Consider the following 24,314-nt stretch of genomic DNA (forward strand, 5'->3'; position numbering starts at 1 on the left):
CGCGCGCGCGGGCCGGAAGTGCGCGAGGAGGCGGCGGCGGAGGGGGGCGCCTGGCGCGGAGCGGCCGCGGCGGGGCCGGTGAGTGAGAGCGGCGGGAGCGGGGCCCCGGGCCCTGCGGGCTGTGCCCCGTGCCCGACCCTGCCCCGCCGCCACCGCGCTCTTCCCTTCCCATCCCCTTCCTCTCACGCCGGGCCCTCCGCGCCCGCCCGGCTCTGCGCCCCCCGCCCCGCCCGGGCCTCCCCGCGGCGCTGCCTCCCCGCGCCATCCCCGCGCCGTCCCGGCCCCGCCGTGCCCCGGGCGGGGCTCGTTCGCAGCCCGCAGGGCCGCCCCGGCCCGGCCCCAGCCGTGCCTCGTGGCGGGGCCGGGCCCGGCCAGGCCTCGGCGCCTCCCCGGGCCCGTGGGGCCCGCCCTGGCCTGTCCCGACGCCGCCCGTGTCCCGCTCCGGTCCCCTCTGACCCATCCCCTGCCCCATGCCGGGACATCCCCGTTCTCCCCCCGCGCCCCCGGAGGTTCCCCCGCGGTCCTGTCGTGCTGCCGCGGCTCGGGAGGCGCCGCCGGGGGAGGCGGGCGGGCCCCGGGCCGGGTGTGCCGGTGTGCGGCTCCAACGGGGTCACTCACCGGCGCTCGGCACCGCCCTCCCCCCGGAGCGGCGGAGGGGATTTGTGCCCTCGCCTTCGCCGCTCTGCATCGTGTTGTTTGAACGTGAAGTTTGGCAGAACTTCAGGTGATGTGGCAGCAGGGGCGTTGCGGTGGCTCAGACCCACGTGTGAGCCCTGAGCCTTCCTTTCTCCCAGGGCGACGAGAGGTTTTTTCCCCTCTAGTTTTTATTATTGTAGGGAAATAAACATGCTGGAGGTTTCTACAAATATATTCCAAACTCTGCGCGAGGTGGTTGTCACTGTAGTTCCTCCTGGATGGGTTTCTGGGTGTTTGTGTGCCAGAAGGTGACATGATAAGTCTGGAATAAGCAGTTCTCCATAGAGTCACAGGATGGTTTGGGCTGGAAGGGGCTTCAAAGCCCCCTATCATGGGCAGGGACACCTCTCACCAGCCCGGGTTGCTCCAACCTGGCCTTGGACACTTCCAGGGATCCAGGGGCAGCCACAGCTTCTCTGGGCAACCTGTGCCAGGGCCTCCCCACCCTCCCAGGGAAGGATTTCTCCTTAATCTCTGATCTAAACCTCCTCTCTGTGTGAAGCTGTTCCCAGTGTCCTGCCCTGGGAGGTGAACTCCTGTTTGTCTATGTGTGTGTGCAACAGCTTCCCCGTGGGGTTGTCAGAGCTGGGGAGCTCCCTGGTGTACTGAGTGCTGTGGCACAAGCACAGGTTTGTTCCCTGAAGTAAACAACGTTTGGAAGATGTTCTGGGTTGTCTCATGGCTGGTGGTGGGAGAGAAGAGCTTTTATTGCTGCAGGGTCCCACCAGGCTGCTCTTTGCTGAGAGCACAGACAATTTAATAGTCCAGTTGCTCTCTGGAAGGGCTCCTGAGTGTTCCCTCCTGGGGGGAGCGAGGGCAGGTGCTCTGTCAGTGTTGGTGGGGTGTGACATTTTGGGTGGGCTTTCCCTGCCCTTTGTGGGTGCTGGGCTGGGAGAGCTGCTCCTGGGCTTGGGTGCCATAACCTGGGCTCCACTCAGCCAAGAGATGGTTTGAAACTTCCCCTCTCAGGTTGCCTTGAGGGGAGTCCACTGTAGGGACAGAAAAATGAGTGTTAGGACACGGCAGGGCCTTATCCTGGAGTGTTCCGAGGTTCCTCTGTGTCCTGCTCCAGCACTTCACGTGTGCCTCAGGCCATGCTGGCAGGAGCAGGTCAGGGCTGCAGTGGGGCCCTGCCTGTGCTCTGTGTCTGCGGGAGCACTGCCCGTGTTTCTGCTGAGTTATGCCCTGGTTCTTCCTGCTGTTCTCCTTCCGTGCTGATTCTCTGCCTCTCCCTGAGCTCTGTGTCTCTGGAAAATGTAGTTGTGCTGTCAGTGCTTCAGGAAGTGATGTCTGGGAAGAGGTTTCCCTGTGTGCCCTGACCTTAACTTCACTACTAGTTCTCTTTCATGAAAGTTAAGTTTTGTCCTCCAGGCCAGGGCAGGCCTGTGGGCCCAGGGTAAGGTGTTTGAGGCTGATGTGCCTCAGGAGAGCTGGTGAACACCTTCTCTCATGGGTGCTGCTATTAGAAAATGTTATGTACATAAAACATCAGGATATAGAATAAGTGATGATCCACGTACGTCAGCAGATCTAAATTTGTTTTACCTGCTCCCACTTTCTTTGCTGGAAAAGAAATACTGCCTTGGGAGGACTAAGGAATGCTGGGCAGGGCTGGATGAGCCTGAGGATGCTTTTCATTGTAAGGCCGTGGTGGCCCCTGGTCGTATCCCTGAAAGAACGGTGCAGTTTTACCAGAAGTTTGAGTATTTTTCAGCTCACTTGGCTTTGTCTTTGTGTAACGACAGTTGGTGTGTTGGAACTCATTAATTGTTTGAGCAGCCTCGTAGCCCTTGAACTTTTTCTCCAAATCTGGAAAAGTTTACAATATCCCAAGCTGTGTTTAGTGGCTGCACATGCCAGGGCAGGAACGTGGGGTTTGGGTCGTGTGGTTTCCTCGGAATTACGGAGGTACAGGGAGTTCCTCAATGAGGCAGGAATTTCAGGATATTCAGCCATATAGTTCAGGCCATGGGCATTGGAATAGAGAAGAATGGTGGTGGTGGTTGCAAAAGCTGTCCCAGGGAGCTCGTGCCAGGTGGTGGTGCCAGGGAATGGTGTGACGGGTGCCAGTGGGCAGTGGGGCTGTGCTGCTGCACCTTGAGCTGCCCCTGTTCCTGGGCAGGCCTGGGAATGAGGCTTAGGCTGCTCAGTGGGGTTCTGTAGTGAGTCCCAAGAGAGGAAGGTGTTTGTCTGGCCCAGGAGCTCATCTGGTCTGTGTTCCTGCTGGAGCCAGGCCGAGGGGGTGCCTGGGAAGGAGCCGGTGCCATTTTGTTTCCGGATGACAGGCGGGGTGTGTGGGGCTGGAGTCTCCTGCCGTAAGGGAAACATCCTTCCCCTCTTCCCAGGGAAACTGTGTTAGCAGAGGAGAGGGAGTCACTGCTGGCAGGGTGGAGAAGTTAAGAGTTCCTGCTTAATTTAGCTTTATCATGTCAGAGCTATGAATAGTGAAATCACGGGATCACGTTTCGTGCCAGCTGGGAATGGTGTTTGCGCTGCCTCCCTCCATGGTAACCGGAACTGCCGGGCCACAGCAAAAAAGTTCAGATAATGGCCCACAGAGATGACACCCGGCCCTGCCTGGGGGTCGTTTCCCACCCAAGGAAGAGTTTTCTGCCCGTGCCCTTTGTCCTGTCACACATGGACGTACTCTGTGCCTCTCCCCGGCGTAGGAGAGCTCAGCCCTGCTCGTGGCTGCTGCTCCTGTGATCCCAGAGCAAGTGCCCTGCTCACAATTTCTCCTCCACATTCGTCACCCAGCCATTTTTAGCCTGCCATGATTTACAGGGTGAGGTGGCTGCACAAGCCCCGAGGAGCCCCTGCTGTAACCGAGGGGTGCGGGGCTCGCTCGGCCCCAGAGTCCTCCCGCTGCTGCTCCAGGGCCCTCCTGCCTTTGGGGGAGTGAAAGGAGGGAGGAAAACGGGGCAAGGAACCCCCCAGGTGTGTCTGCTCTGGGAGCATTAAAGGTGATGGGGAGGGGGGGTGTGTCAGGCTGGAATTCTGTCCTCAAGGGAGTGAGGCTCAGCAGTAATGGTGTCTCTAACCTGGACACATGATAGCAGGTGGGCATCGTGTACCTCGTAACCTACACCTAAAATAATTACAGTGAGTGCTCCTGTGGGGCTGTGGATGAGCTTGGTTTCCTGAGTTAAGGATGTGTCTGTGCACTGTCTGATTAGATGGAATTATTTTGGCAGCCTTTTTTTTACTGGGAAATGGTGCTGGGATGAATGACTAGTATCAGAATCCTTTTCTGTACTGGTAAAATGCGAGGATTTGTTGGTATCTGGCGTGGTTTAAATTTTGTTTTCCCTTTTTTACTTAGGTGAGAGCTCAATTGCTTCTAAAAAAGCAGTGTTCAGAACCAGACTTGATAGGACACTTGTACAAGGTACGTGAACACGGCATGGAAAATGCTGTTCAAATAAGCTTATTCCATGTGTACAGCATTCCTGTGGACAGGCATTTCCCTCTGTTCCCTCTGTAGTCTGGCAGAGTGTAGGGGTGGCCTGGTCTGGAGCCTTGTGCTCACAGTAACCCCACGATTTTTAAATTTCTTTTTTAAAGAACTTTAAATGTTATACCAGGTCATGGAAATGCTTTTCCTTGTTTTCCCCTGAGGAAGCAGGATTCAAGTTAAGGTAGAGGGAAATGAAGTGCTGGCTCAAGAATATGTGAGTGGTTCTGCATTTTTCAGCTTATAAATTAAATTTGCTGGAGCTTGTTTTTCTGTAGGTTAAAAGTGTGAAGAGTTGTAACCCTGCAGGACAAATTCTGTTCTGGCTGTAACTCTACTGTGTATGTCAGAAGAAATTCCAAAGAGCCCCAAATCAATTGGGTTTTGTATTATTTACTGTTTATTTGGAAACAGAATTTCCACATTTGGGGAAACACCTGATTTTTCTGCTTCTCTCTTCCCAAGTTGTGTAGGTTTGGAAGGAAAAAGCTGATAAAACAGGTTTTTCCCCTTTTTTTTTTTTTTTAAGTATGGATGTTTTTCTTCTGTGTTTAACAGAAGTTCCAACTGCCTCACTACTGTAAGAAAACCATCCAGATTTCTAATCAGCTTTTTCTTGGATTTGTTTCCTTGAGCTCCCTGTCACTAAACTGTCTGAATAACAACATACGACTTTATAAGCTCAAAGATACATAAAATATTTTTTATTAAGTAGCCAGTTTCAGGACTAAAGTCACTGATTGGTGTTTGTAGCTGATCAAATTGTGTGGAAAGGGGTTGTTCAGCACTGCAATCTGCAGAATCAGTCCTTTCCAGGGGAACCTGTAAATATTCTTCCAGCCATTCCATAGAACCTGCTTCTAATTATCCAAACCCAGGGCTGGAGTTCAGGATTAAACTTCTTTAGGGATTAGTTTAATGGTGTGAAAACCCAAATATTCTTGGAGGAAAATCTTAATTTGAAAGCACACAGACTAGAGAGAAATTGGAGCTGCTGCTGACAAACCTGAGCTTCTCTTGCCCTGGCAGAATAATCTGGGTGTTTTCCCCCAAAGTGTGTTTGGCACATGTTAGAGCAGAACACTGTTTGGGGTTTTTGATCATTTTTTAACAGTGTTGTCCAGGACATTTTTTGCTGAAGAGGTTGGTGGGTGCAGATGTAACTTTAGTTAACTTGGGTCATTAATCTCCTGAAAACAGACGCTGGATCCTTGATCTGGGAAGAGAAATTGTTCTGCTTTTTGTTTCCCCAATGAAATTTGATTGGCAATGACATTTTAATTTGCTCCCTCCTGGCTGGCAGTGAGAGCTGTGCAGGTGGCTATCAAGAACATACTTAAGGTTTGGTCTTGCACCAAAAATTAGCTGGAAAAGGAAGAATCCAGTAGGAAGTGAGGTGTTGGAGTTGGATTTCTGAGCTAACACAGCCGGAGTGTGCTCTGCACTCTGCCCTTCCTGCTGCACTTCAGGAGAGTGCAGGGAGCTGCAACCCTTCCTGAGTTTATTTCTGCTGTGATACTGTTGCCTCATTGTACAGAGCACACTTTGTAAGGTGCTGTGTAGGATTATTCTTTTTTTTTTTAGAACGAACTAATCTTGTTTGGGTTTTGGGGCTCGGGATTAGGAATTGTAGAGCTGGCTGAAGGAGAATTAATTTTTTTTTGTTCCCTGATAATGAAGGCTGTTGTGAGCAAACGAAGGAGCAGTTCAGCTGCTCCTCCCGAGCTGAATGTCTGTGCTGGAGAACACAAATGGATGCCAAGAGGCTCGGGCAGAAATGTGCTCTCTAATGAGGTGCCATCTCGTTTGCTTTGGGTCCTACAGCAAAATAAACCTCCACAGCTTCACTCAAATGCTGGACAGAAAGGAACAAGCAAGTTTTTGTTTTCCTGCCACAATTCTGTAGAGCTTCCTACAAATGCTTTTACAAAATATTTAATATTTATGAGTGGAGTGTTTGTAAACACGGTGTGATAAACTGGAACAACGGTAAGGAGTGTCACAGTGCTGAGCTCAGCTCTGAGGTACGTACACAAGCCATGTCCCTTGTTTCCAGGGGTTTGGGGTTTGTGCTCGGTGTGTTAGAGACAGCTCTAACACAAATAAAGAGCTGCTTTGGCTGGGAGGGCCCTGCTGTGTTCCCCCCCAAGCTGGCACACCGTGGTGCTCCAGGCCCGGAATCCTCGGTGACACCCGGGATGGAGTGCTCTCAGCTGGAGCTTCTGCCAGCTCTGGGCAGGGCTGTTCTGCGGCAGCAGCTGGGAAGGGGCTGAAATCCCGCCCGGTGCTGCCTGAAAGACTTCAAACAAAGGAGTGGAAGATGGAAAGAGTCGTAAAGTAACACAGGCCAGTTGGAAACAGGGAACAAATTCCTGGAAAAAGGCATTGTGGCAACCCGCAATGTTCTTCTGTTGACCCCTGACTTGGCACGTGGAAATGTTCTTTGCGGTGTTCTGGAATAAGAAACTCCTGGACTGTGATTTCTGCCTCAGCAGAGAGCATTGAGCACATTCCCTACTTTGCTTTCCCACGTTTCCTACTTTCCTTTCCCTGTCTGGAAGAAAGGTTTACTAGTCCTGCTTGTTGTGTGTTGTCTTGGTTCCTTTTTCTGTAGTAGTTCTCCAAGTACCAGAACAGTTTTCCTTTCTGAAGGAGAATCCAGCTTCTACTCTGGATAACACCTCTGAGGGAGATTGTACCAAAACTTGGTGGTAATGGTGGTGTTTGGGAAATAGGTGAAGAAGCAAACAAACCCCAAGTGTTCTGTCACACAGCAAGAAAAAATGGGTATGGCAGACTCTTTTCTGGCAGCCACTGTGAAAGGCTGAAAGTCAAAGGTCTTTGCAAGATATAAGGTGAGATCTCTCTTCTTCAGGGACACTTAGACAGGTGGACAAGACAACAGCAAAAATAATTTTTAAAAAAGTCTGTGCATGCTTTTCTTTATGTGGATCTGATGAGTGTTTTGGGTGCAGCAGGAGCTTAAGGCAGCCAGGCTCCTGTTCATCACTGGTGGTAAGCACAAAAAATGCACATACAAAGGTGTGTTTTCTTCTCATTTCAGGTTTTCTTCCTGATTTCATAACTGACAAAGCTGAGACTCTGAAACCTGACTGAAGGGTGTGAGGGGTGAGCCTGCTCCAGCAGGTAGGCACACAGCAGAAAAGGCCTTCACAAGAGGTAAAACTGCTTGTCTTGGGATTTGGAATAGACCTTCTTAGATCCCTTTCTGTCCTGGGTGTGCTGCAAGTTAAACTGTTGCTTGAATTCTGCTTTCATTCTTAATGTTGCTGTGCAAAAAGTACAGAACAGGTTTAGAAGAAAAATCTCGACCTCATGTCTTGGAATGTTTGGGCCTGTCTTCCCAAATAACTGCTAAATAGAAGGGTAAACTAGAACAGTTTAGTGAAATAATCTCGGATGTCCTGGAAGAAGTAGTACCTGCTTTTTGTTTTTTTTTAATGCTACATTGATTTACACCGTGTTAATTTGGGGGAGAAAAGGACTGCTTCCCCCAGATACCTTAACTGGCCAGGTTATTCCATGTCACACTGGTCTGTGTTAAACCCCATATTCTGCTCCTGTGTCCTCCTCCAGCATTTGTTTTTTTGCTGGAGCATTGCAGTGATTTCAGTCAGTGGCCATAGAAGTTCTTAACTATCGTGAATATTTAAATTCCAAAGCTGTGGAAGCTCATGGAAGTGCACAGCAGTGAGAGACTCTCAGTGGTGACCTTTTTGTTGCTGTGGAGCAGAGTTCAGCTGCTCTTTTGAGATCTGTCAGGAGGTAAAACATTAACTTTCCTGCCACTGTTTCCTGACAATAGTTTGTCTTCCGGGCAAAGTCCATCGTGGTCCCTCAGTGGGAGCATTTGTTCCTCTATTGTTTCCATCTCCGAGTGCTGTGCTGGATTGCCCTGAGGACTTAGGAATGGAGAAGGCAAAGAAGTGCTCCATACAGTGGTTTTTTATGGCAGATCAAGTTTCCAGCAAGGTAATGCCTTACCAGAACTTTTAAACTCAGCACGCTCAGATCAGTGCCGATAATTTGGGATGCAAGACTCTGCTCCCTGGGGAGACCTGCTGGATGGCTTAGAACTGGGGCTCTGCAGACAAGACAAACTGAAAAGCAGTGTTGCAAACCCCTGGCAGTGTTTCCAGCAGGACATACCCTCCAGATGTGTGCAGTCACGCTTGTGAGGGGACCTGGAGCAGGAGCAGGATCAGCCCTGTCCCTCCCCAGGCACAGATGGAGCTGGGGCCAGGGATGGTGGTTCTGTAGCTGTGGGCAGGAAGGAAATGGGACTCTGGCAGAGCAGATTGTAAGGACAGGTCTCCATAGCACTGTGTAAATGCTTCTGCTGCAGTTCCTGCTCAGGGCCAGACACGTTCTTCTGAGCCTTGTGCCTTGGGCACAACTCCCTGGGCAGGGGAAAAATGGGAATGGGAGTGAGCAGCCACTGCTGTTCTCAGAGTTTGCCTTTGCTTCACTTACAGGCACCTCTTTATTTCAAAAGTATATTTCTAAAATCCCTTTTATAAGAAGAGATTCTTTCAGAGCAGGGTTTTGTGCTGAACACATTTTATCTGGGTCAGTCACTCTTAGAACAACTAAATGTACATCACAATAAGTTTACAACCTCAGTTAACTCAGGGGAGCTGACCTGCCTCCAGTGTTCAGTTTGTTTAACCTTTTCAGTGCTGATAGAGCACAGCAACTCAGTTTCTATTCCAGTAGGAGTTACCTCACGTGTCTGGAATGAATCAACATTCAAAGTGTTGGCAGAGATAACAAACCCTTCCAAGACGTTTGGCACACGTTGCACATACCAGGCTGGGAAGTGCTGGGGATCAAAGTGAAAGACAAAGACTCCTTAACAGCTCAAAGTGATACTTTTAAAATCTATTTTGGGGGTCTTTTCAGGACTTCCTGGGAGTTACTGCAACATCTTCCGTATGTTTTAGTAGTTCCTGTTACCATTTATTTCTTCTGCTTCTTTTTCGTGTTTTGGTTTCCAGTGCTCAGCACTGGGTTGTTTTGGCCAACAGAGTAGGAAGTGTTGCTGGTTCAACAGATGCATTCAGTAAATTAAAAGGAAATACTTATAACTGATCCTTTCAGACATTCTTTCTCTGAAAAAGCACAAGAATGAGCATTGGTTCTCAGTGACAGTGCCTTTTGGTTTTCATCCCTGGGGCGACTTATTGTTTCCTAATACAACAGGAAGCATTAATTTTATTATTTTTTCCTGCGTGCTTTCCGGTGTGGAATGTATTATAGTACTGGAATTGATATAACATCTTTAGTATAGTGAAAGGGAAGAATGGGAACACGTAACATGATTTTTTAAAATGAAAGCCAACTTCCCGTTTCTGGAAAGTCTCATTTCTGGTGATGAACCACCACCCACTCTCCCATCAGTCACTCCTGGACTGGGCATTGTGCTCTTCCTGGAAGTGCCCTGGCAGAAGTTGGAGTATTTGATAACCATATATGTAATTTTGGAGAGTGAAGTAAAGGCATTGCAAGTCAGTCCTCTGGAATTTCCTTAAAATGGACATAACAGCAGCAGTACTTGATCAGTTGTGTTTATGTACCTGAGTGCCTCTATTTTTAATCAGTGGGTGAAAAGTAGGTGGAGTTATACTAATATAGTTCCTTTTTATTTTTGACTCTTTTTCATTAGTCATTTTGGCTAAAAAGTTTGTTGATAACTTATGCAATACTCAATTAATGCAAATTTTGCTTGTTGATAAAAGAGAATAGATGATGGGAGGGTGTAACTCAAACATATGTGTGGTCAGACTATTCCCTGAATCATCTTTTAAGGGACTCTTTAATCTTTACCTGGATACGTGCCTGAAAATAGCCCAGGTAATTCATAATTATGGCTATTTTGAGTCATTTAATGCTACAGTGTAATCTCTTCTGTCTCTGAATATTTGGAAGGACATCTGATTTATTTTGGCTGCAACAGAACTCCTCACTGGGTGATCCATGCTGGTGACTGATCACAGCAACTGCACCAGCAGAGAGGGCAGGATTGGACCTGAGCAGAGCTGTGCAAATAGGGTCATATTCCTGTATCTTGGAGTATCCATTTTTTGGTGATTCCTTCTGAAGGTTTAGATAAGAGTTCAGGGGGTGGGTTTTTTGGTTTTTTAATGGTAAGCCTTTTTCTTTTTTCCCCTCTTTGAAGCAGTGGCAGCTGGCTGTACTGGCAGTGATGTGACTGCAGTGAGATGGAATTGCACTTCCAGGGACTGCTTTGCCTGCCCAAAGGTGGCCCTGCCTCATCCTGGGGCTGCATTAACGTGCTGCTTTTCACTGTCACAGTCACAGTTGTGATCCTCTGGGTTTAAAGCCTTTTATTCTTTTTGCAGATTTCCTCCTTAGACTGAAATAAACCTTCTATTCTGAGCCCAGCACCATTCATCTGTTCTCAGCAGGCACTTCAAACATTCCTAGCAGTGGCAGCTGGCTGTACTGGCAGTGATGTGACTGCAGTGAGATGGAATTGCACTGTTCTCTCCTATCAGCCACATGCTTCATTTCTCAAATACTTTTATTTCCCTCTTTCCCTCAGGTGCACTGACAGGTGCTTGCAAAGATGTCTAAAACAAACAAATCCAAATCTGGATCCCGTTCTTCCCGCTCGAGGTCGGGGTCGAGGTCGCGCTCCCGCTCCTTCTCCAAGTCCCGCTCCCGTTCCCGCTCCATCTCACGCTCCAGGAAGCGCAGGCTCAGGTGAGTGTGGGCAGCCCCGGAGCCAAAGGGTGGAACGGGGCTTTTCCTCCCTGTGCAGCTGGTTTGTCACTTAACTCTTTTCCAGGGAGAGACTTTGATTTGATCCCAGGACAGATAAAGCCCCGAGTCTCGGGCTGTTTCCTGCCAACCTGTGCTGTTTGGGTGTTTTCAGTGACTTAGGGGAATAGCTGGTGAATAAATAAATAAATTAGGAGAACAAAATGTTTATTGTCAAGATATTTCTTGGCGCTTTTTTTAAGCTTTTAATGTAATTGATCCCAGACTCGAGGGGCCTTTCCAGACGTCACGTTTTCCTCCCTCCTCTGAAAATGAAGTGAAACAGGTTTTAATGTCAGTTTAAGACACTGCTGTGAAAGATGGGGGCAGTCCTTGTTCCCTTGCCCCTCCCCTCAACATGCAAGAGCCAGGTAACAGAAATGATCCTTCTGGAGAGTTAAAGTAGATAATTTTGCTGCTTAGAGTTGATTTTGTGAAATCATTAATGTGCGTAATAGTTGTCCTTACCTCCCTGAATTGCTTCTGAGCAGGCCAGTTAGAGGCTCGTGCCTTCCCTGGGTATCTGGTTTTTCCTTTCCTTTTGGCTAAGCATTCTGTGCCTGGCAAAGCCATTCCAGCTGGGCGGGGTGTGATGGTGTTCCACTGCTTTCTCACTGCAATGAGTGACACGTATTCTGAAAACGCTGGGCTGGGAGCACATGGGAGTGTTAACAGTTAGGGATTTTTAACATGCAGAGGCTCTAATGAATGTACAGTTGGAGAAAGACTGACATGACAAAACTAAATCAGAGGCGGAGACTTCTCGCAGGCTTCCAAGCGAGTCCTTTGCAGAAGGGAGCTGGAATGCTGGAAGATCCATGCTCATCTGGGACTATCCTCTAGCTGGGAAGGAACTTTGGCAGTTGAAAACAAAGGCAACTCGTGCAAACATGATTGTTTCCTCTGTGCTGCTGCTGAAGCTGCTTTTGCATTGTAAATAACTCCTTTTTAAAAAACAAAAAAGCCTCAGAATGGAGGGGGTCAGCCCAGCCCAGCCCCCCTGCCTGGCCTTGGGATGTGCTCCGAGGTAGGTCTGGTGGGATCTCGGCATAAAAGTCCATTGCTGTGCACTTCAGGATGCACCACAAACTGTTTTACTCTTCCTTTGGTAGGTTTGCTGTTTCTTAAAAGTTACAATGCCATGTTGGAGTCTGCCTATTATTTCCTGCTTGTCTATGACTTTATTTCTCACTTTTGCCTCTTGTAAATGCTGGGGGTTCAGCCCTGGAGCAGTGCAGTGCCAGCAGCTCCGGGGGCTGGCAGAGGTGGGGGAATTATCACTTGTGGTGTTTCTTTTACTGCATAACTTTTACTGTATTTTCAAAAGAATTTTCTGGTAAATAGTCTCTGCTGCTTTTGGAGTGAAGTCTTCCTGCTGCAGCCTCTGTAAAACGCTGGAGCAGACTTTGGAAGCGGCGTGCAACAGGTCCCTGCTGATAATTGATCCCAGATGCAGCAGTTGTCTGAAAATTGAGCGTCTGTGTTCCTCGGGCCTTGGACTAGAGCTTGTTATAAGTGGTTCTTGCCTCCTGCCCCTCTGCTTTTCCCTCTGCTTGAATGAAGAAGTGTCTCAGATAAGATTTTTGGTTGTTTAAAGGATAAAGCATCTGTTAAAATGATCATTAAACTGTTTGCTAGTGATGACTGAGTATGAATAAGAATTTCCTTCTAAATCGTGACCTGGTTGGTAGGAGGAGGAAATGAAAACAGAACTGAAATACATCTCTGATTGCACACGTGTGCTAATGGTGCAGGAATTTGAACAGCAGGTTGTTCTCCGCTGGTTCTGGGGGTTTGGGGTGGGAGAGGCAGCACAAGTCTGTGTGAGGAAGTCCACGTCCATTGGAATATGACCAAGGGCCAAAGCTCAGAATGTAAGGAAGGGCTTTGGAAATGGATCCAGTGAATGTTATTGACTAAAATTCCGTTTGGAAAAATCTCTTTTCTATTTCAGCTTCTTAGTTTGGACACTTTCTGTGTTTCACTAATGCAAATTGGCTAAAATCTGAGACTTAGAGCGGAAGTTTGTTTTCCCAACAGCTGTGAAATCCTTCCTGCAGCTCTGGGATCTGAGCTACGGTGGAGCCTTCAGTGGTTACACAACCGCAGCTCCAGCAATTTAATGGAAGAGACCGCTGGGACAATTAGCCCCTAATGCCCGGCCGCTGAAATCCGTGTTTTTCCAGGGCTTTGTGTTCTTGGATTCGGTTTCTGTGGATGCGGGTGGGGCACCCACAGCTCCCTCTGGTGGCACCAGCGTGTCCCACCGTTGTCCCGCTCCCGAGTTTGAGATCTGTCACTTTTTTGTGAAGCTGGATAACACCATGTTCATCCCAGAAAAGTGGAGAGCAACATGGCCTTATTATGGTCTCTGCAATGATCCTGAAGTCAAATATTTGACAGTATCACAGGTACAAGTTATTTCCACGGCAATGTGTTCATGGCAAAGTGAAATACCTCAGTCAGATAGGGGTAAACCAAAGAAATTACTTTTAGAATCTTAGAAATGAGCTTTTCAAATTCAAATTGTGGCGGAGGAATAAACTCTAAAAACAAACCAGCACAAAAACTATTTGCGTAACTTCTTTTCTTCTGTCAGTTCTAGGTCTCGTTCAAGATCATACTCTCCATCTCACAACAGAGAGAGGAACCACCCCAGGGTGTACCAGAACCGGGATTTCCGGGGCCATAACCGAGGATACCGGAGGCCGTACTATTTCCGCGGCCGCAACCGAGGGTTTTACCCCTGGGGCCAGTACAACCGCGGCGGGTACGGGAACTACAGGTCCAACTGGCAGAACTACCGCCAGGCCTACAGCCCTCGCCGGGGCCGCTCGCGCTCCCGCTCGCCCAAGAGGAGGTCTCCGTCCCCGCGCTCCAGGAGCCATTCCAGGAATTCCGACAAGTCATCTTCCGACCGCTCGAGGAGGTCCTCCTCCTCCCGCTCCTCCTCGAACCACAGCCGGGTCGAGTCTTCCAAGCGCAAATCCGGGAAGGAGAAGAAGTCCTCCTCCAAGGACGCCCGCGCGTCCCAGGCTGCGGGGGAGAGCCAAGGAGACGAGTCCAAGGAGCAGCCGTTCTCAGGAGCGGGGGCTCAAGACGCCAAGGCATCCGAGGGATCGAAACCATGGCAAGACGTGAGCGGCTACGGCGCGGGCTCCGCGTCCAGGGGCTCGGTGTCGGAGCTGAGCCCGCGGGAGCGCAGCCCCGCGCTCAAGAGCCCGCTGCAGTCGGTGGTGGTGCGGCGCCGCTCGCCCCGGCCCAGCCCCGTGCAGAAGCAGAGCCCGCCGCGCTCCAGCCCGTCCCCGATGGGCTCTGCCGCCCAGAGCGGCTCCGGCTCCTTCCAGGGGGGCTCCCACCAGAGCCCCTTCGAGCACGGCTCGGCGGGATTGAGCCCCACCAGGAAGAGCCCGGTGTGCAAAAGCCCCACGCCGGTCAGTTCGCTGTACGGGGCCGCTCCGAAGGAGGAAGGCACAGCTCCCGGGGGAGGAGCCTTCTCCAAGAGGCAAGTGATGTGTTTGTGGTGCTGGGTTGCTTTTTGTGTTGTTTTTGAGGAGCCAGCTGCACGTGTGGGCACTCTCTGTGAGCGGGGAGAGGGCTCTGGGGCAGGCTCCAGCTGGGGGCTGGTTCTGTCCAAGCTACAGAGCAAAATACAGACCGAGCCCTGAGTTTGTAGGAACTTGGGGTTGGTTTTCCAACTTGGATAGTTCTAAAGATTGTATATGTTCCCTGCAAAAGTATTCATAGCCCGTGAATACTTGAAGATGTGCCCAAGGAGATTTCCTGGCAGCTGGAAGCTGCATTTCCCAAGTTATTTATGTGTCAGTAAAAGACGTTTTTAGTGTTGCATTCTGGAATTGCCTTACATACTATAAATTAGAAGAAATTCATTAAATCCTACTGCATGTCCTGCTGCAAACAGCCCGAGGCAGGTGCAGCTGCAGTGCCTGAGCCTGTGTATGTGGGTAGGATGGGAAATTAAAGCACCAAGATCGTCCCTAAAATAAAGACATCCTTCCATGCAGAAGGCATCTGCTTCCATGATTCTCTTGGATAGCCCACTGCAGATTGTGCCTGAAGGTGATGCTTTGGTTCAAAAGATGTGACGCCATTCACAAGTGATTTCAGATCCTTATTATTTTTAGAGTTGTTTTGATCTCATTCTATATCAAGGATGTCTGAAATTTAAGAAGAAAAGGGAAAAAAAACCCTGTGACTGTTGTTTGGGCTTTCCCAAGCACTGAGCTGATGTCCATGGCTCTGTTTCCCAGAGCCAGGGTTTGCTTTGTGAATGCTTTAAAACTGTTCTGATGCTATAAACCACCTGAATTGTTCTCACCAGAAGTGTTTTATCTCTCCCAGCAGCACATTCTCCTTGTTAACCTGTTTGCTTTTATTTGTATTTGCAGTCTGTCATGAAATATTTAGCTTACCTATGAAACTTGCATCCCAAATTTGAAGTAGCTTTTGAGGCTTTTATTTCCAGTGTGTTGTTTAAAGCAGAACAGCCCAGTTTGAAAGGTTTGATGTGTTGTTCTCCTGAACCAGGTTTGTAAGTAAATAAACAGAGTGGGTAAGATGTTCCTCTTTTCCTTCCAATGCATCTGTGGGTCAGCTGGGTTTGATTTGTTCTTGAGCCTCATTTCATTGGTCCTGCATATCCATTTCCTTGTGTATTTGCTGAATTCAGTGAGAACTAAAGTCTAAATCGAGGCTGAGTTTGACATTTTAACTATTTTAGGGCCTAGAGGAAGCTTTCTGTACATGCATAGCTTGGTGTTCTCTGAAGTTTGACTCTTTGAACTGACTCATTGACCTCGTTGATCTCTAATATGAAAACTCCTGTAATGTTTTGTGACCAGGTATCTGGAAGAGCAGAAGGCTGAGAATGGGAAAGACAAAGACCAGAAAGTAACAAATGTCGAGAAAGAAAAAAGTAAAGAAAAAGGGAATTTCTCTGAGTTGGGATCAGCAGATGGAAAGGCAAAGTCTGACTCGTATGGCTCCAAAGCTGACTCGGAGAAGGGATACCGTGGCAGCCAGTCCCCCAAGCGCTACAAATTCCGGGATGACTTCGACAAGATTAAGGTCCCGGAGTTCCACAAGGAAGGTCATTATGGCAAAGAGGAAACGGATGAGCAGGACAAGAAAGACAAGGGAAAAGGCCGGAAAGATTCGGAATTTGACGACGAGCCCAAATTTATGTCTAAAGTTGTGACGACTTCAAGTAAAAATCAAGAAGAGGATAGGTCAGGAAAATGGGAAGGTGTGGTTTTCCTGCCACCTGGAAAGGAGAAACAAAGGAAATCTGATGAAATGGAGGAGGAAAGCTATTCTGAAAGGTCCAAAAAGGAAGAGAGACCAGGATCCAAGAGAGCTGAACCTGGTCACAGGGGCTTTGTTCCTGAAAAGAATTTTAGAGTGACCACTTACAAATCAAGCCAGGAAAAAAGCTCTTCCCCCCCCCCAAGGAAACCTTCTGAGGTGAAGGAAAAGCCAGGTACCAAAGTGGAGGGGCTGGCTCCTGGCAAATCCTCCTTTTCCATTACCCGTGAGGCCCAGGTCAATATTCGGATGGATTCCTTCGATGAGGACCTTGCACGGTAAGGGGCTGCTGGCTTTTGAGGAGTCTCAATAGTGATGTTTTTTCCTGTTTCTCTTCCTGAGATCCCCATGTGCTTGCCAAGTGTGAGGAAGGCTAAGCAATATTGCATCACAGTTTGTGATCTTGGGAGCTAGAGATTAACTTTGCCCTAACCTTTTCTATGACTGGGTGTAAGATCAGTTCAGGATGTCAATGCTTGTGCCTCCAGTTCTGTGCCACATGGGGCTCTGGGAGGAGTCCCAGGTGGAGTCAGGTACTCAGTGGCTTCTGGCTGCCAGAAGCTGAGTTGTGCAGTGAAGTTACTCTGCTGGGTAAATCCTGGTGATTTGCTGCAGTGTGTTTTACTGCTCTTACTCTCCACACAGCATTACAGAATAACAGTGACCTGAATTATCCCAATAACCCGGGTCAGTGTGTTTGGGGGTGTTTAAGGAAGCTCCTGGCTCACACTGTGGAGTGTTCTCAGGAGCCTTCCCAATCCTACATTAAAGCATCAGTCAGCTTCCAGCTCCTGCAGCATTAATCACCTTGACCCCCTTCTTCTCTTTGTTGTGCTCTGTTCTCTTCCCAGTCCCAGTGGCATCTTGGCTCAGGAGCGCAAGCTCTGCCGGGACCTCGTGCACAGCAACAAGAAAGAGCAGGAATTCCGTTCCATTTTCCATCACATCCAGTCGGCTCAGTCGCAGCGAAGCCCTTCTGAACTGTTTGCTCAGCACATAGTGACTATAGTCCATCATGTAAGAGGTGGGTCACGAGTCCACGTGTCCTCAGGGGAAGGTTCACTCCTCCCTTGTACAAATAACTGGGGTCTGTGCACTCTGGTTAATGCCCAGAGTTGTTTTCCAGCAGATATTCCAGAGATGAGACTGACAGCCCGATCATGATCATCTTTATTTACATAAATACCTTTCTGCACAGGCAGAAGGTGTTCCTGTCTTTACCTGAGAACTGTTCAGAGTGTGTGATTTAGAATTGTGTGTTCTGGTGAATTTGTGACTCGCTGGCAGGAATTGCTCATTTCACTGAAACACTAAAGATTGAAACTGGAATTTGTCAGCAGCATTACAGCTCATCCCACGGTGCTTCACTGTCCTGCAGCTGGGATGGGCTTTGTCTTTTTACAAAACTGGCACTAATGTTTTGGCACTTCTTTCCTCAACCCCCCGACAGAGCATCACTTTGGGTCCTCAGCAATGACCCTGAACGAACGCTTTACCAAATATCTAAAGAAAGGAATGGAACAAGATGCAGCTAAAAACAAAAAGAGCCCTGAAATCCACAGGTTGGTGCCATTAGACACTGTTTTAACATTGCTGGGGTATTTCAGATTTCATTGTCTTAAACCCTGGAATAATTCCAGAATAATTCAAGTATATATAGGTAGCTTCAGCCAAAAAAAAAAAAAGTGGGAAAAATATGGGGAGTTTTAAGTACCTTTGGAAATACTGGTCTGCTTTAAATGGCATTTGATCTGAAAGCTTTAGATTCTTCTTACAAGTAAGGTTATATCTGTGTTTTGTTTGCTTTTAGGAGGATAGATATATCTCCCAGTACTTTTAGAAAACATGGATTCTCTCAAGAGGAATCGAAAAGCTCCAGAGATCCTGGCTTCAAGGTGAACTGTTACTCTGATTAGTTTAATTCAACAAAATGAGTGCATTGGGCATGAACTTAACAGTGATGTTTTTGTTTAAATTACTCTCTACTTAAGTTTGTGTTTTTCTTTTAAGGATGGGCATAATTCTAAAAATGAACTACAAAGGGTTAATTTTTAATAAAAATGTATCAACAACCTTTGTGAAGTGGTTAGACTATGGTAAATGACCCCAAAGTCAATTGAGGTGAGCTTGAGAAAAAAGAGAGGATTTTTGGAACAAGTGCCCATGATGAGAGAAGAGACTTTTTGTGATATTTTTCTGCTTGTAAGTATGATTAACTCCATTGTTACGTGCAATATTGCCAACCATGTTTTCAAAGACATGCATGTCAAAAAGAGGAAAGTAAAACTAAATGCTGAGCTAAAGCAGATACACTATTAAGCAGATGATAAATTTTGTTCTAACAACTTACTGTACAATTTCTGTTGATTGCTGTTACTTTAACATTCAGCACTTGTCTTAGATCCAGAGCATTTGGGATTGAGTGTTTTAGCTTTGCTGAGTAGATGAATGTTAAGCCATTGCACTCACTGTAAACAATCATAAAAAAGGCTTAACGTAAAATGTTTGAGATTTTAACCTTTGTTTATTCACCTTCATACATATTTACGTTGAAGAGATTTTAACCAGTCCTGCTGAAACCTTACTTGTTTCATATTTGTTTTCGATTTTTTCCAAACACACTTGTGGCTTGACATGGACGATGGTGAGATGGATTTGATGGGCCTGAACTCTGAGCATCAGCTTGGCAGAGTGTGTTATAAACGTGGTTTCCAAACAGCTCGCCAGCCCTCCGAGAAACAGACGTGCCCTCCCAAACCCAAATAGGTGTTTGCTGTGCCACATAAGGGAGCTGCTGCCGATTTTGTCACTTATCTGTCATCCACCGTGTTGGGAGCAGTTTTATTCTCAGAGTAGAAATTAAAGCTCTTTGCCTGGGGAAAGTAGAAGAGCAAAATACCAAAACAAAATGCCTGCTCTCACTCCTGCGTTATTTGACATATTTATTTAAACAAAAAAGTGGTTAGAAACTCATGTAAGTAAAAAATTTAACAGCTAGAGAATTACTAATCCTTTTGTATTTGATTGAAGGCGATTAATGTGATGTCTGTTGCATATCAAGTCGTACAGTTCCCAGGATGAGTGTTGTGTAAATGCAGTAGCAATGGCTGGGTGTTGTTACCAACATATGGTGTAAGGCTTCCCACAGCCCTCCTGCTGCTTGTCAGAACCACAGCCACTGTCAGTTTGGGCAGGCAGCAGAACCTCACCCAGGGGCTCAAAGGAGACACAGGGAACACAACTGCTCATTTCCCAGAGAACCTCCTAATCCGTTCCTGAAGTACCCATTTAAATACAGCTCACAGCAAGCACTGCCAGGTGGTTTTTATGTTTGTTTTTAATTAGCGATGTAAATTTATTTTTAATTTTTCATGCAGCTGGTGGGTTTTTTGCTCTGTGAAACACCAGCTTGCTTTAGCTGTGTGGAGCAGCTGTCACACGGTGCCTCCAGCCCGGGGGGAGGAGTTGTAGGTGATGTCTGCACCGAGTCAATCCCCCTGACAGACGTAGTAAAGCCTCCCTGTCCATGGGATGTTTGGCCTTCTCACAGACCCCTTGGATCAGTAATTGCAATTTTGGGTGTCTCCAAGCAGCAAACAGCTTTTATTTCTCCTGAAGTGCCACTTCCAGGTCTGGGGTCCACGAGCTCTTGGGCAGCTCTGCCACATTGTAGTGGTGACACATAAGCAGCTGGATGGGATTCCCAGGTTGTTCACATCTCTCCCTGGCTGTGGTGTACAATAAATGCCAGCTTCCATGTCTCCCTCCCCTGTTCCAGGCTGTTTATTCTAATGCTGTTTAAAGAGGAAATTGAAAGTTTAAAAAGCAGTGATCTTAAGTGTAGGAAATTTGAATTCAGACAAATGAAAACTTATTTTATAATAGTGCATTATTTTACATTTTAAAATGGAATATTGATTAGAGTTCAGTTAAACTCCAGTTCTTCAGAAGTCTGTGCAGTCAGTAGCAAAGTAAATGGTGCTGAGCTGGGGCACTGCAGACCTTGTGTTCAACTCTCCCCTCTCCCCTGCCTTTGTAGGCTGAAGGGAAATATAAGGACGACCCTGTTGATCTGCGCCTTGATATTGAACGCCGTAAAAAACATAAGGAAAGAGATCTTAAACGGGATAAATCCAGGGAGTCGGTGGACTCGAGAGATTCAAGTCACTCAAGGGAAAGATCAACTGAGAAAACGGAGAAAAGTCACAAAGGCTCAAAGAAAAAGTATGTAGGAAACCCAGTAGCCATTTCCTTCTGCCTCTCGTGTCTCTGCTGCTCAGGTTGGAGACGACATCGTGTGCACACAGTTGTACACAGGGTGGTGCACCTGGGACGTAACTGCTCCAGTGGCCTGAGTTCCCCCTCTGCGTGTCCTCTCGATATCATTGTATCTGTGTGAAACACTAAGTAACTGTAAAAGGTAAATGGGAAGGCTCCATGTGTCAGGATGGGTGAGTCACTTTTCCTTCTTGTTCCTGTTGTGTCAGAACAGCCACGTTGAAATGACTTGGCTTTGATGTTAATTTAATAATTCTCTATTAGCCTAATTTTCCATTGACTAAAACTCTGTGGATGCATGCTTAGCTCAGAGCAGATGGTGTGAACACGTTAGGAAGGAGCAACAAGTTCCTTCTGGAGAGCACTTGGGCCCCGTGTTAGAACCTGAGCTCTTCCTGTGGCTTTTCCTCTTGTAGTGGCATTGATAAGGGAGTGATGACACACTGGTTCTGTATCAGGTGGGTCACAGCTGAGTTCCTAACCCTGTTGGTGTTCCCCTCCCTGCATTTCCCATCACTGGAACAGGAAACACCGACGGGTGCGTGAGAGATCCAGATCCAGTTCATCATCCTCGTGGTCCTCTCACTCAGTCAAAGGAGAGGAGTATCCCGAGGAGACTGAGGAGAGGGAGGAGAGCTCCACAGGCTTCGACAAGTCCCGGCTTGGGACAAAGGAGTTCACTGGCCCAAATGAGAGAGGAAGAGCAAGAGGGACCTTTGTAAGTGTTCTCCACCCCCTGGCCCAAGGGTTGATTCCCAAAGTGGGCAGGAAGGGATGCTGGATCTCCTGGAAGCCCTGGAACGTGGCTGGGATGGGAGGGCACTGCCTCTGAAACCTTACTGTTTTTCTGCTCTGTGTTGCCGTTGCAGCAGTTCAGAGCTCGAGGGAGAGGATGGGGCAGAGGCAACTTTTCAGGCAACAACAACAGCAACAGCGGCGGCAACAACGACTTCCAGAAGCGGAGCAGAGAGGAGGAGTGGGACCCCGAGTACACACCTAAGAGCAAGAAGTACTACCTGGTACGTACCTGGTGCTGAAACACCTGTGTGCTCCAGGTGTGTCTGGTCTCAGATGCTTTCGAGGTGAAAGCACCGGCTGTCCCTAACCCACCGGGGAAGGCTTCGGGTCACAGGAAGCTGCTGGCTCTGCCTAGAGAGAGCTCGTTCCTGCTCCTTGTAGAGTGGATTCCACCAAGTGGCTGGCACAGGGCAGTGGGAGACAGGTGCCAGGGTTGTGTCAGCCTGTCTCACCTGCTGTCCTGTCTCACCCTGCAGCACGACGACCGGGAGGGCGAGGCCGCGGACAAGTGGGTGAGCCGGGGCCGCGGCCGCGGCGCCTTCCCCCGGGGCCGGGGCCGCTTCATGTTCCGCAAGTCCAGCACCAGCCCCAAGTGGGCTCACGACAAGTTCAGCGGGGAGGAAGGGGAGATCGAGGACGACGAGAGCGGGACGGAGAACCGGGAGGAGAAGGACAACCTGCAGACGGCGGCCGAGTAGCCACGGGGCCCGCGCGGTTCCGGGAGCCCCGGCGGGAGGGGGGCCCAGGCCGGTGCTGGAGTGCCCGGGGGATCCCCGGGGGCTGAGCAGGGCCCTGGAGAGGAGCTCGGAAGCGATCCCGACGTTAGTGAACCGCATCGCCAGAGTTCAGCCTCCCCAGGCACGGACTGGGACTGACTGACCCATCATTTATGCTCGGATCCACTCCTGGAGTTTCTCTTCCCAAAGACTTCCCCTCTGGACTGGATACGGTCTCAAGCACTGGGTGAGATCCCAGATTTTCCCTCCTCTGTGACCTTACAGATGGTTGGTTATTTTTTGGTAACAGGCGTTGAGGACGATGTGGTTTCGGTTTGTGCCCACCTGACCCCACCAGTCCTGACATTTGTTTCTCTTTTATAATTTGACCCAGTGACGGTCGGGGTTTGCTCACCCGCTCAAATTTTCCTCCCTATTGTGTATTCAGTTTTCTAAATTCATACTCTGCTTATTTTAGGCCTTTACGTACGTAGCGACATCAATTCAAAGATAATTTTGGAAACTATTTTTGGTTCTTATAAATAGGAAAACAATGAAGCATGTGAGTAAACATCTAAATATTCACTTGTTGGGACCAAACTGCTATGATTTTTTTTTAACTTTTTTTTTTTTTTTTTTTTATGTAACAGTTGAGTTTAGGGCCTTTTAAAAATGATTGTTTTCCTTTTATGTTGGAAGTTAACAAAATTAGCATGGTTTTAAAGAGAAAAAAAAAAATTACACCCTACTTCTGGCCATTGTTTGTGTTCACTGTTAGGCCTGGTGTGTGCTGGACCCCAAACTGCTTGTAGCATTTGTGTCTCCTCCCTGCAGCTGGTTGTGACCTGAGTGCCCTTTCCAAGATGACAGTTTTCTAAGGAACTTCCGAATTCTACTTGGGGAAAAAATATAAATGGAGATGAGAATTTTTCAATATTTTTTATTAATCTTTTTATAAAACCAAAAGGCAGATCCCTCCTGAGCTGATTGAGGACAGCCCTTAGGATGTGTTTCTTTTTATCTTCTGCTTTAAGAATACCCTGGAGCAGTTTGCAGATGGTTCCCGGCCGGGTTTGAGCCTGGGCGGGGAGGCACAGCCGTGCCCACGCTCCCCTCTCCCCCTCCCCAGGATTGCTGTGCTGTTCCCCACACACCAGCTAGAGTTTGGTTTGTTTTGACTTGAACAGTTCCTGTTTAGCAAAGCCCCGAAGTTTGTTTATGCAAATAAAATACAATAAAATACGTAGTAGGTGTAACTCTGCTTGGTTTGTGTCCTGAGTCGCCAGAAGAGCCGAGTGCCTGGAGCTGCAGGGGAGCTGAGGGACACAGTGGTCCTGGAGGAGAGGTTGGAGGGACACCAGGGGTGGAAGGGGAAGCCCAGCCGGGTGCCCTCACTGTCACAGAGCAGCAGGGGCACAAACCAGGGGTTTGTGCTGGCCTGACCCAGGTATGAAAGCAACTCCCTGTTGGGTTTTATGCGTTAATAGACCTTTCAGTCCCTGTTTTGGCACTAATTGCCTGGGGACAGAGGTGACACAGCCACGGGCCCTTCCCCGGCCTGCTGCCAGCAGGGCTTGTGTCACCCACGCATGGGAGCAGCTCCATCCCTTCCCACAGCCGAGCTGGGTGCTGGGTGTGTGGCCTTGGGGCGGTTCAGGGCATGCCCAGGGGCAGAGCAGCTTTCCCGGCGCCGTGGGGTGACGGCCAAGAGCTGTCGGGACAGAGGTGTGGGGTAACGGCGGCTGCTTCACCTCATGCTTGACCTCGAGCTGACCTAAGGAAAGGGGGGCCCGGTGTTCCCAGTTCCCTGAGGGGTCACCCTGGGAATTGCAGCAATGAAACCTCCCCTCCATCGCCCTTCTCTGCCCACGGCCGATCCCCAACCCCTGCTCGGGGCTCAGGATTGCTGGGTTGGATGAGTTTGGCCAAAAGGAATATCTGTGCTGCCTCCTGGGCCAGGTGCTGGCCAGGCCCGGCCGGAGCAGCGGTGTCACAGTGTCACAGTGTCACAGTGACATCCCGGCCCGTGGAGGGACCGCGGCCACGCCACCCCCTGCGCTCGCGGTCTGTGGGTTTCGGCCCCTCCGCGGTTTGGGTTTCACTTCCCCTCCAGCCCAAGGTGACAGAACCACTGTCACCCTGGATGGCTGTGAGCCAGGGGCCAGCTGTGGTCCTGCCCCTTGCCTCGCTCCACCCTGTGCCAGCCCTGGCTCTCCCCAGCGCTTGGGGCTCAGCCGTGCAGG

General features: G+C 48.8%; 1 protein-coding gene across 3 annotated transcripts; it reads left to right on the forward strand.

Annotated features, from left to right (window-relative positions):
- The first annotated feature begins 42 nt into the window (after positions 1–42).
- Positions 43–23,327, forward strand: THRAP3 (thyroid hormone receptor associated protein 3). Of its 3 annotated transcripts, none has more exons than XM_027719311.2 (13): positions 43–78; positions 4,019–4,084; positions 7,215–7,330; positions 10,737–10,897; positions 13,554–14,459; positions 15,817–16,557; positions 17,131–17,303; positions 17,730–17,841; positions 18,090–18,174; positions 20,319–20,503; positions 21,083–21,275; positions 21,427–21,576; positions 21,832–23,327. In XM_027719311.2, the coding sequence occupies exons 4-13, from the start codon at positions 10,761–10,763 to the stop codon at positions 22,051–22,053; spliced, it is 2,904 nt and encodes a 967-aa protein (XP_027575112.1). In that variant the 5' UTR covers positions 43–78; positions 4,019–4,084; positions 7,215–7,330; positions 10,737–10,760; the 3' UTR covers positions 22,054–23,327. The 3 variants fall into 3 exon arrangements, with proteins under 3 accessions (XP_027575112.1, XP_027575106.1, XP_027575114.1); XM_027719305.2 differs by having other exon boundaries at positions 7,215–7,297; XM_027719313.2 differs by having other exon boundaries at positions 7,215–7,297; positions 21,430–21,576.
- Positions 23,328–24,314: the final 987 nt, after the last annotated feature.

Source organism: Pipra filicauda, unplaced genomic scaffold, assembly GCF_003945595.2.
Source record: "Pipra filicauda isolate LSUMZ 115617 unplaced genomic scaffold, ASM394559v2 scaffold232_size1229904_pilon, whole genome shotgun sequence".
NCBI classification, from domain to species: Eukaryota; Metazoa; Chordata; class Aves; order Passeriformes; family Pipridae; genus Pipra; species Pipra filicauda.